At 41.5% G+C, this 12117-nt stretch overlaps 1 protein-coding gene across 1 annotated transcript in view; it reads left to right on the top strand.

Annotated features, from left to right (window-relative positions):
• The window catches only part of PTCHD4 (patched domain containing 4), an 80911-nt gene that overhangs the window by 40494 nt on the left and 28300 nt on the right, over positions 1 to 12117 (top strand). Inside the window, exon 2 of the mRNA XM_020796733.3 lies at positions 3571 to 4051. Coding sequence (XP_020652392.3) covers positions 3571 to 4051 — 481 coding nt within the window. The remainder of the gene's footprint in view (positions 1 to 3570; positions 4052 to 12117) is intronic.

Below are 12117 nucleotides of genomic sequence, written 5' to 3'. Positions count from 1 at the left end.
GCCTTTCTGGTGGCTGCTCCCAGGCTGTGGAACCTCCCACTAAGAGAAGCCAAGTTGGACTCCTCCTCACTGTCGTTCCAGTGCCTAGCAAAGATTATTCTGATCAGTCAGGCTTTTGGCAAGTAGTTGCCTGCCAAGAAAGGGGCTTTAAAGTGAGGATGCTGCATATATAACCTTTTGGATGTTGTGTTTTAAAATAGTTTTAAATAGTTTAGTTTATAACATTGTAATCTGTTGTATTTCAATTGCATTTTTAAAATATTGTATGCTGCCTAGAGCAGTGGTCCCCAACCTTTTCCCAACTGTGGACCGGAGGAGGGGATGACATGCTTAAACGAGGGGGGGTTGTCACGCTCGGGGGGACGTGTCACTTTCACTCTCATGCGCACGGGGGGGGGTGTTGCGCTCGCTGGGGGCAGGAGATCTGTGTCCACAGCCCAGTGCTGCCTAGGCCGTAGACCGCTGCCAGGTCATGGACCAGGGGTTGGGGACCGCTGGCCTAGAGTTCCTTTATCAGGAGAAAATAAAATTCATTAATGATTGAATGAATGAATGAACAATCCTGTGAAGTAGGTAGAGACAGGCTAGAAGTTGCTTACCCAGCCGGATGCACAAATGGGGATTTGCTTAGAGCATCAGACCAGGCTGCACTGTGCTAGCCTGACACTTTAAGCAAACCACGCTGGCTTGCCAGCATTCTCCAGGATGAATGAAGTAATTTTTATCTGTCATAATAAAATGTGGAGGAAAGAACAGCTCAGTCAACAGATTGGTATAGCAACAGTAAAGTTTATTTTTCATGCAACAAGAAATGGGAAGGAGAATATACCTTCACATTCCTTTGTTGCCTTACGCTTGGCTAGGGGTGATTCATAAACAGAGGAGGAGGGTCTAGGGTTGCCAGATACATGTGTACGTAAAGGAGGACAAAGGAGGACATATTGGGGGGGGGCTCTGTGCACGGGGTGGGGTGGGGGGCATGTCACTTTTGGAATTAGATACTGGGGAGAATAGCTCTTTGATCATGGGGCAATACCATAACCATTCAACCTACTCAGTCTTGAAAGGTCAAGACTGGGAAAGTTACATCTTTGGACTACAAAACTTAGAATCCACTGGCCTCTGTGTTTTCATGTTTTTAAAAATGTTTAAAAATAAAAACGAAACAAAACAAATCTACATATACACGTACTGGGCTCGCAGGACCAATGGAGACAATCTATTCCTTCCTTTAATGGAGACCCATCCCCCTTGTTTTATTTATTGATTTTTTTATTTTAATAAAAGCATAATAAAGTGAAATAAAAAGTTTAAAAAGTTGTGTGACAGATTTGAAACACTTTATAAAAAACAGAAAAACCATTTCTCTCAGCTTGAGAAATGCAAAGGGTGGAGAAAATGGATTTGCAGACAGACAGGCAGACAAACACACATACACACAAAGCCATTTTCTTCACCCTTTGCAATTTCTCAAGCTGAGAGAAATCCATGTGTGTGTGTGTGTGTGTGTGTGTGTGTGTGTGTGTTCCAGCTCCCACAAGCATAGGGGATAACTCTGCATATGCTCCTGGACCTGGAAACACACTCTGCACATGCCCCAGGGTTGGGGGGGTCAGGGCAGAAGGGGGGGGGATAAAAGTGCCTCCTGTTCCCTGGCTTTAGGAGGAAGGAGGGACCAGACCTGGCTTTGAACCACCACCACCCCAAATCCCAGAACAGCCTCCCCTATATAGGATCCCTCCCACTCACTTCACTCCTGTCCAGGTTTCCATCCATCCATCTCTCTCGCTCCTTCCTGCCTTATTCAGCTCTGGGCAGGAGCAGCCATCCACAAGTCGGGGATTGATTGCTCGGGGCTGGAACAGCCCTAAACAATCAAGCCACCTTATCTCCTTCCGATCTCTCTGGAAGAACTGGAGGATTTACAAGGGCCTCAACCAAGGAAGTAACAGGGAGAGGTTGGGCTGCAAGGGGTGGGGGAGAGGGAGGGGTGGGGGTGGAGATACAAAAGCTGGACATTTTGAAGTTTTTTAGTCTTGCCTGCCGGACGGAGGACATGCTCCTGAAAAGTAGGACATGTCCTCCTTTTGCTGGATGTCTGGCAACCCTAGCTGTGTCCCAAGATGGTGGTGGATGAAGAGAAGGAGGCAACAGGACTAAGTAGGGAGGCAACAGGGGCAGGGGGAAGGGGGAAGGGGGAAGGGGGCAGGCTGTGGGGGTGGGGGATGAACCAGGAAGTTCATTAAATCATTTTAAAAGTTCATGGTTCAGGTTGGTTCAAGTTCATTGATTTTGACAAACCCAGACCAACCCAAACTAATGAACTAATGGTTTTTAACAAACTTCCTGGTCTGTTTTTTTTAGTTCGTGCTCATCTCAACTCTTGGCTATCAACAGAAGTTCCTGGGCATGGGGCTCTACTCCTCACTCCTTGTTGTGGAAGCCAGATCCACTTCTAATGATATGAGTTCTTGGGGGAAGAATGAAACTAAAAGGTAGCAAGCCAGTACAGCAGGAATGCCGAACGAGTAGTCTTTTGTATGTATGTTGTATGCTGTAGAGCTGTTGCCACCTATCATCCCTAGCCATCATACGTCATGTGATATCTGGGGTGGAGTCATGCTTGCCTTTTACACTCAAGGAATGATGGAAGAAATTGCCTCGCAGGCATGTTAAACTACATAAGTGTACAGACAGGGGTATGAGCAACTTCCCCCTCTCTGCAATTGCTGTGATCAACCCATCACAGGTTAAAAAAATTACATATAAACATGGGCATTTCCACTGCTCATTGCCTCCCACACAGCTGCAGCATCCTCCTGACTCTACTGACTCTCAGATTTTGCATCCACCACGTGCTTTAAACTTTGGCCAAATACGTAGCTTAAAATTTTTGTAACACAAGGAAAGATGTAAAACAGAATGCTTTAAAAACTCTTGGGATTAGAGGGTTATTATCAGTTTAGATCTAGCCAGGGGGCCCTTTCGAAAGAGCCGTCCCTTAAGGAGATAAGAGGGAGGGCTTGTAGACAAAGGGCCTTTTCAGCAGCTGCCCCCAGACTATGGAATGCCCTCCTGACTGAGATTTGTCTGGCGCCGATGCTGATGACATTTTGGCGCCAGGTCAAAACCTTCCTGTTCCAGAAGGCTTTTAATTGAAATAATATCAGCTGTGGGTCCTGATGGCAATTTTTAGAGTATATATTTCTATTGCATTTCAATTATTTTGCCTCTTTTTTGTATTTTAAATGTTGTAAGCTGCCCAGAGACCTTCGGGTAGTGTTGGCGGCATATAAGTTAAATAAATAAATAAATAAATAAATAAATAAATAAATAAATAAATAAATAAATAAATAAATATATTATTATTATTATTATTATTATTATTATTATTATTATTATTATTATTATTATTATTATTATTATTATTATTATTATTATTATTATTATTATTATTATTATAGCAGTGGCTATTGTTATTTTATGTCTTAATGGGAAGAAGAGGCAAACACCCATGTTATTGCTGGTAAACAGATAATTTGTTTTTGACCCCTTCTTTCTTCCCCACAGGATGGAAGAAGCAGTTTTATTGGTCATCAGCTTGGTGGAGTCATGGAACTACCAAATAGCAAGGAGCAAAGAATCAAGTCAGCCAGAGCCATCCAGATCACGTACTACCTCCAAACCTATCATTCTGCAGCCCAGGATCTTATTGGGGAAAAATGGGAGAATGAGTTTTGCAAGCTGATGCACAAGTTGCAGGTTCGCCACGAGGACTTGCGACTCTATTCTCTTGCCTCCTTCAGCCTGTGGAGGGACTTTCATAAGACCAGCATCCTGGCCAGGGGCAAGATCCTAGTGAGCCTCATGCTCATTTTGATGGCAGCCATCCTCTCCAGCTCCATGAAAGACTGCCTACGCAGCAAGCCCTTCCTGGGTCTCTTGGGAGTGCTCACTATCTGTATCTCCAGTGTCACTGCAGCAGGGATTTTTTTCATTACTGATGGAAAATATAACTCAACTCTTCTGGGAATCCCTTTCTTCGCAATGGGTAATTATTTATCTTCATAATAATAGGATTAGTGCGGCTTAATGCAGGATTATAAATTGCATCCTGTGTTCCAAAGGTATTTATTTATTTATTTATTTATTTATTTATTTATTTATTTATTTATTTATTTATTTATTTATTTATTTATTTATTTATTTATTTATTTATTTATTTATTTATTTATTTATTTATTTATTTATTTATTTATTTGCCTTCAAGTTTTCCCCCCTTGTTCTAAATTCATCTGTTCCCTTTGCCAGGGTGGAGAAAAAAAGAACCTCTAAACAAAAGAAAATGGCAAGGGTGAAATGACTGTGTTAGAACATCAGCCAATATGAGAAAGGTGTTTTTATTGATCCAAGTTACAAAATGAAGGAGAAATTGTTATTGAAAAGTAGTCAGCTCAGCAGAGGGAATGAATAGCTTCAGAGCAGAGCCTGATGGGAGAACTGATAAGGGCAAAAAATGGAATGGCAGGGAAAGGGAGAAATTAAAAACTTGGAATATTTCTATCCTTCCCCATTACATTAAGAAGCAAGGGTTTAAGAAGGGCAAATGCACTGTACTTTGGGCAGATTAAAATTCTGTTCCCTTGTAGTCTATTTGGAATAAAGGCCTGCGGTCTCCAATTACATGTTTATAATTGGGTCTGTCAATATTTAGTCTGAAGGAAAAATCCTAAAGAAAGAGGTATACACTATAGCAGAGGTTGTCAACCCCCAGTCCGCAGCCTAGTGCCAGTCCGTGGCCTGAGCCGGACTGGGCCACGAAGACAGACCTCCCGCCCCCTGCACCTGCACACATTCCCCTCCCCACACCTGCTTTGTGTTATGCACGCGCATGCCAGTGCCAGCATGAGCGCACCCCCACCCCTTCATGCATGCGCCTGAGCGCCCATGCGAAGGGGTAGGCGGGCATGCGAGCAGATGGGTGTGCAGGCACTCCTGCGCATGCACGAAGGGGTTGGGGAACATGCACCTCAAGAGCACACATGCACCTTGAGAGCCTTCCTAAGAGGCTCAGCCAGTCCATGGTCCCAAAAAAGTTGGGGACCGCTGCACTATAGGACTGTACTTACATTCAAGTAAAGAATAATATGTCAGTTTTCAACAGCTGTTTGCTTCATAGGCATGACTCCATCAGCAAAGAAACCTTGACCAGAAAAAGTTTAAATGCCCTTCAACCATTTATCTAGTTTGCATATTCACTTCCATTTAACTTTATAAAGGGATTGCATTACTTCTGGTAATAATACATGTAAGGTAAGGGCCTTTTCTATTTATCTTTCATTGTTACTGTCCCTGCACCAGGAAGAATTTGATTTGGTGGATAAAACTGAAGGCATGAATATTGAGGTACAGGTTGCAAGTATAAATTTAATTATGGATGAATTGTGTTGTTTTGTTTTGTAGTGTGGAATATTTGTGCAGCTTTGGGGGCAAATTTTGACAACAGTTCTATTTGACAAGAATAATATTTGTTCATCTGAATTATATGGTAACATTTATTACCCCCAAGAATCTCCACATGCCCTGCAAGGAAACTACACAAAACACAATCTGCCTGATGAGCAGAGAGGTCTTCCTATGTAGACATTATAATCATATACCCCAAACATAATGCCAGTATGTTCATGTTGGAAAGTGTCCAAAAATAGCCTACAACAATATATATGATTTACCTGAACGAAAGAATCATTTTGTGTCCCTGATGGACAGGTATTTCATACCTACCTGCTAAAGACATGGGCATGTTGTGTGATACTGAAGGAATTACAGATGTGATAGCAATGTGGGCAGAACAGCATTTGGATGCTTTGTCTCAATGTGTTCCTCACTGGTTCTGGTGTGTACAGCTGTTCCCTGGGTTCCAATCAAACAAAGCATTAAGACAGATAATCATAGAATCATAGAAAAGTGAAGTTGGAAGGGGACTACAAGGCCATCAAGTCCAACCCCCTACTCAGTGCAGGAATACAATCAAAGCATATCTGCCAGGTGCATAACTTAAGTTTTCCTTGAATGCCTCCAGTGTTGGAGCACTCACAAACTCTCAAGGTAACTGGTTCCACTGCCGTACTGCTCTAACAGGAAGTTTTTCCTGATATTCAACCAAAATCTGGCTTCCAGTAACTTGAGTCCATTGTTGCGTATCCTGAACTCTGGGATGACACAGAACAGATCTTGCCCCTGCTCTGCATGACAGCTTTTCAAATATTTGAAAAGTACTATCATATTTCTCAGTCTTCTTTTCTCAAGGCTAAACTTAAGAGCAAACTTAAAACCTGGCTCTTTAGGCAGGCTTTCCCTCCTGTCATCACCTAATGACCTTGCCATTTCGAATTAGTCACTGTTGTTTTTATTTTATATTACTTTTATGTCTTATTTTTAGCTGCCCAGAATAGACTTCAGTCTAGACAGGCAGGGTATAAATCAAATAAACAAATAAACATGCCCAATTCTTTCAGCCTTTCCTCATAAGGCTTGGTTTCCAGCCCCCTGATCATCCTTGTCACCCTCCTCTGAACTTGTTCCAATTTGTTAGCCTCCTTCTTGAAGTGTGGTGTCCAGAACTGGACGCATTACTCAAGGTGAGGCCTAACCAAGGGGGACTAATACCTCACAAGATTTGGAAACTATACTATATGCAGTCTAAAATAGCATTTGCCATTTTTTTAGCCACATCATACTGTTGGCTGATATTTAGCTTGTGATCTGCAACAATTCCAACATCCTTCTCGCTCGTCGTTTTGCTGAGCCAGGTATCCCCCCATCTTGTAACTGTGCAGTACTTTGAACTTATCCCTGGTGAATTTCATTCTGTTGCTTTCAGCCCAGTATTCCATCCTATCAAGGTCATTTTGAATTTTGTTTCTGTCTTCTAGGGCTATTCCGCCTAATTTTGTACTGTCTGCAAATTTGGCAAGCATTCCCTGCACAGCCTCATCCAAATCATTAATAAAAATATTGAAGAGTACCTGACTGAGCCTTGGGGTACCCCACTTTTACCTCTTCCCACTTAGAGAAGGACCCATTAATCATCACTGTCTGAGTACGATTCTGTAGCCAATTGTGTATCCACCTGACACTTGATCTATCCCAGTGGTCGGGGAACAAAGATAAATTACCCCAAATGGGATAAAAGTGAAAATCCTAGGGGTAATGAGCAGAGTGCTACCCCCTCCCTCCCATCCCCAACCCTCTGCAGCCAAACCTCAAATTGTAAGCCACCTCTCCCTGTTACTTCCTTGGTTGCAGCAGGTCAGTTGTAAATCCTCAGTTCTTTCAGAGATCGGAGATCGGCCTGCTTCATTGGTTACAGCTGTGAAATAGCTCCAGGCAATCAATCCGGGGCTTCTGAATGACTGCTTCTGCCGGAGATGACTATAAGCAAGCTGGAGGAGGGAACAGATCAAGTTAATGAGGGAATGAGGGAAGGAATGTGCGAGAGACCAAGGGCTTCATCAAGCTTTTTTAAATGTATGTAAAAATGGATGGAGACGATGGAGAGAGGGAGGGAGGGAGGTTGGGTGTGTGTGTGTGTGTGTGTGTGTGAGTGAGTGAGTGAGTGAGTGAGTGAGTGAGTGAAAGAGATTGACTCAAAACTATGAAAAAGAAGAGGCAAGCAAAACAGAAGGTTTGAATTAAGGCGGGGGAGAAGGGTGGCTTTTTAAGACGCTGTCTAGGTTTGTCATTACTTTCCTCCCAAGAAGCAGGTGTCTTTGAATTTTGTGGCTGCTGTCACCAGTGATCATGGAGCCCAAGAAAGTAAAATCTGTCACTGCCTCCATATCTCCCCTTCTATTTGCCAGGAAGTGATGGGACCAGTGACCATGATCTTAGTTTTTTTTTATGTTGAGCTTCAGACCATTTTTTGCACTCTTCTCAGTACCCTTCTCTTGTTTCTGTGACTATTTTCTTCCAGTTTTAGGGAGATAAAATTGAATCCAGGACAGTAATCTGATTTTTAACATCATCTTTTCTGACTATTATAGCTGAATCACTCACAGGGTAACTCTTAATCTCATCTATGTTACCTGGCATCACTCTCAATAAAAACTGTTCTGGAGTTAATACAGTTTCATTTAACTGTTGTTTAACCTCTGATGGTTTCCCTTTCATCAGGTCTTCCACCTGGTTGAGGCGCTCGTTTACCTGCTGAAATCCTGTTATTATTGTCATTTGCATGGTAACCTGCCATTCTTTACCTGGCAAAGTTCCCAACCGTTGATATTTAAAATAATCTGGAGAAAATCCAGACTAAACAGCAAAAGCAGGGAGCCAGTCTCTCCAAAAGATATCGTTTTATTCCTTCAAAACTCCAGTCCTGATTTTCCTAAGTCCTCAGTCTATTTATTCTGTTGCGTTCCTCTCGCTGATGAGCTGATGATTCACTGTCCATTGCTCCCAAAGATTTATTCCTCCTTCTAAAACGAAACACGCTTATATTATCAAAGTCCCATTCGACTCCAGTCCTGGCTTCCCCAGCTCTTCAATCTAGCCGATTATGTCGCCACACTGATGATTCATCGTCTGTTTTTTTATTCCCAAAAGCTTATTCCTCCTGCTCCAAAGGAAAGATTTTATTTTCAAAGTCCCACTCAAACTAGGGAGAAAAATCCATACTAAATAGCATTCGCAAGATTTCAGTCCCTTGAAGCCTGTTGAGTAGTATTTCCTCTGGGATTTTTTTTCCAGAAACACAATTTTTTTTCTGTCTCACTGTCTATCTGTGAGCTTGAGCCAGCCTGCTGTTTATGAACTTACTGTTTAAGAGTCAGTTCGCTATGAAGAAGCAGGCTGGCAAGGATGGCTCGCCGCTTCTTCTCTTTTCTTTCAGTCAAATGTTTTCACTTTAGTTTCTTTTACATCTTAATAAGGTTATTCATAAATCAAAGACTTGCTTTGTTATTGTATTTTTGGCCGTATTTTTGTTCTCCTCTCCTCGGGAATTTGTGGGTGGAGTTTTCTCACAGCTTTCTGCCATATAATGGCTTCCCATCTTCGATCTGTGCTCGGGTGAATTTTCAGAGGGAAGAAAGATCCAGTTGCTGCCAAATCTTCTACCATCTGGGCTCACCAACTGCTTCAGGGTGACCCCTCCTGGTCTCCCCTTCGGTCCCCCCCTTTCTAGAGGGACCCCAAACAGAGCTGTTCCCGGGAGCTGCTGGCTTCACTGCGACCAAGCTCCACCTCCATTTGTCAGGTTTTGTTTCAACTGCAACTTATCTGAAGCTAATCTACTTTCCAAAGTCTCATTTTTTTTTCTGTCTTTCTCATTTTTGTTTTGCTGCAAATCTTACAGCTATTCCTCTAAAAATGCCTTACTTGCCTCCCAGACCATTATCATTGAAGTTTCTGGCTTTATATTCTGTTTAAAGAAAAAATCTATAAGGGGGGGGAGTCAGAAGCGGTCAGTAAGAGTAACAGTAAGAGTGGAGTGTGTGAGAGAGAAGGGGATAGAGTGTGGAGTTTGGGGAATTCTGAGGTGTGATTAGAGTTAGGAATGTATTATCAGATAGAAAATTGTTGTTAATAATAAATTGATTTAAAGAAGACATCCATGAATCAATAACTGTAATCAATAAACAAAAGTTATATTTAAAAGACCTTGAAGTGTGGACCTGAATCTTCCTGAAGCAATGGTGATTTAGTGATCACCTGGTGGCAGCAGTGTAAAAGAGGGGATTGTTTGCCTTCGTGTGCTCTGAGGCTTGATGGTCAAGCAAGGGGCACGAGGTGCAAATGCCACAGTGGCTTTTATCCCTGTGGCATTTTCTTGATGGTTACACACCAACCAAAAGTATCCTTACCAAAGCATCAAAAATACCAGCAGTTTAAAAACACAATCTCACAAAATTGGGTCAATCCAAGGGTGAACATTCTGTTTTCACAGTTGGCAGCTGGACATTCCAGAAAGTTACAGGAAAAGGGAAGAAGTAGCAATGAAAGATAGGGATCCACGCATATCGTTCTGCCTGCAACAATGGCTTTTCACTTGAAGGTTCCAACACATTGCAAGAACCCAGTAGGATCTGGAGCTGAATGAATCTCAGTTTGGAAATAAAACTTTTTTTCTCACTGACCCTCACTGGAAATCAAGAAATGACTCTAAATTTTCCCCCTTTTTACATATTTAGATGAGATGTACGTTTCTGATGAAGGAAATGGGAAAAGAACAATCTCTGCAATCTGAGGGTCCTCCTCCTTCCCTAAAAAGGATGTGCTCATCCTTCTCCTGTTTTTGTGAGTGATTTTTTTGTGGCAGTGAGGAACATTATAGAAGTGGTAAACCCTGTGCATCAGAATAAATGTTACAGAGTGCAGTGCAAGATCCTTTTAAATTCTGGAATTAGCATGCGATTCAAGAGATCTAATGGCTTTAACTGTGCACTTACAAAATTTGTTTTATGTACTGAGGGTGAATGTTGCATTTCTTCTCCAAAATCATCACCATTAAAGTCAGCAGGATATTGCTCTAATAAAAATAAAGCTTTTCTCTCCTCGTCACTTTCAGACATGGTGAGATATTGCTACAAGAAACCAAATTTTTCTGCCAATTGCCTAACAGCATTGAAGCGAACAGTTAATCCTGCTGTAACATTGTCTACCAAAACGTAAAACACACACTTTCTGAAGCAGGCCTCTTCTGAAGTATCATCTATGTCATTTGTTTCTTCCAAGTTGTCATGTGGACTTACCCTCTTGCGCCTAACTCCATCACATCTACAGAAGAGTTTTATATCTATATTTAGGTTTGACGCAACCAATTTGGCTTCATTCCACATGCATTTCCAGTTGTTTCGAAGTTTTGTCAGCTCCGTGAGGAGAGTTTCTATGTTTGCTACCTCAACTTCCAGTGTGGCACCTTAGATTGGATGATCTTGTTACAAATGTCTATGCCAGTTAATATTTTGTACCACATAACCGACATGAACACACAGGCAATAATAAAACTCCATGGACCTAATTTCTTGTTTTGGCCATCAAATTTAGTTCTATGAGGTCTTCCGGTGCTAATTTAATGCCAGACAAGTGGGATGCAAAAGGTTTTATACATTCAACGTGTTCTGACCATCTTATTCTAGACATACCATGATGAGAAGAACAAATACAGTTTTGTAGTAATTCCCACTGCTTATGAGGACTGGAACTGAACACTGTTTGAATTGTTCTGAAAAAGGTTAATTGCTTCAGGTATGCATTCAACAGGACCATTTTCGTATACGTTGAGTGTGTGACAACTGCAAGGTGAAAAAATAGCTGTTGAGCATTGTTCTAGTATTTTTGTTTTTGCGCCTTTGAATTTTCCGGCTATACTTGTTCCATTATTGTAGGCTTGTGCTCTACAATCACTGAGAGGTGTAACATGTTCTTTCAATGTATCAGTTATCAACTGAGCAATTTCTTCCCCTGTTTTGTTGCTACAATCTGCAAACTTGAGAAATATTTATTTATTTATTTATTTATTTATTTATTTATTTATTTATTTATTTATTTATTTATTTATTTATTTATTTATTTATTTTTACTATTATAGAATAAACAGTGGTAAAAATCCTGGAAATTGCAGAGATGGACACTTTAACAGACATATTAATAGATAGGACATGTGAGACAGATAAGAAGATATGGGGATCAATCTACAAATGGATTGAATAGAACAATTAGATAAAGCAAGTATTGTATAGGGAGAAGAAAATAGTAATGATGTACAGATATGAAATTCCTAACATTAAATTAGGCATCCTTCAGTCTCAAGAGACTATGGTAATGTGCTCTGAATGTGTCTTGGAACAGCATCTAGTGTGGCTGCGAAGGCCAATTTGAGAGTGACAATTCCTTCCACACTGAAGACAAATACAATCTGTCCCCTGTCCAGCTCCCTGATTTTGCTGGTTTCGGGACTGCCTCTTTGCCTTAGCCTGCTGAACAAGAGTCTCTTCAAAATGGGAGAGGCCATGATGCACAACCTGCCTCCAGGCTGAACGCTCAGATGTCAAGGTTTCCCATCTGTTGAGGTATATTCTTAAGGCCTTCAGATCCTGCTTGCAGATATCCTTGTAT

The sequence above is a fragment of the Pogona vitticeps genome, chromosome 1 (assembly GCF_051106095.1).
Source record: "Pogona vitticeps strain Pit_001003342236 chromosome 1, PviZW2.1, whole genome shotgun sequence".
Classification (NCBI taxonomy): domain Eukaryota; kingdom Metazoa; phylum Chordata; class Lepidosauria; order Squamata; family Agamidae; genus Pogona; species Pogona vitticeps.
Note: the sequence above shows the minus strand (reverse complement) of the source record. Positions and strands in the feature narration are given on the sequence as shown.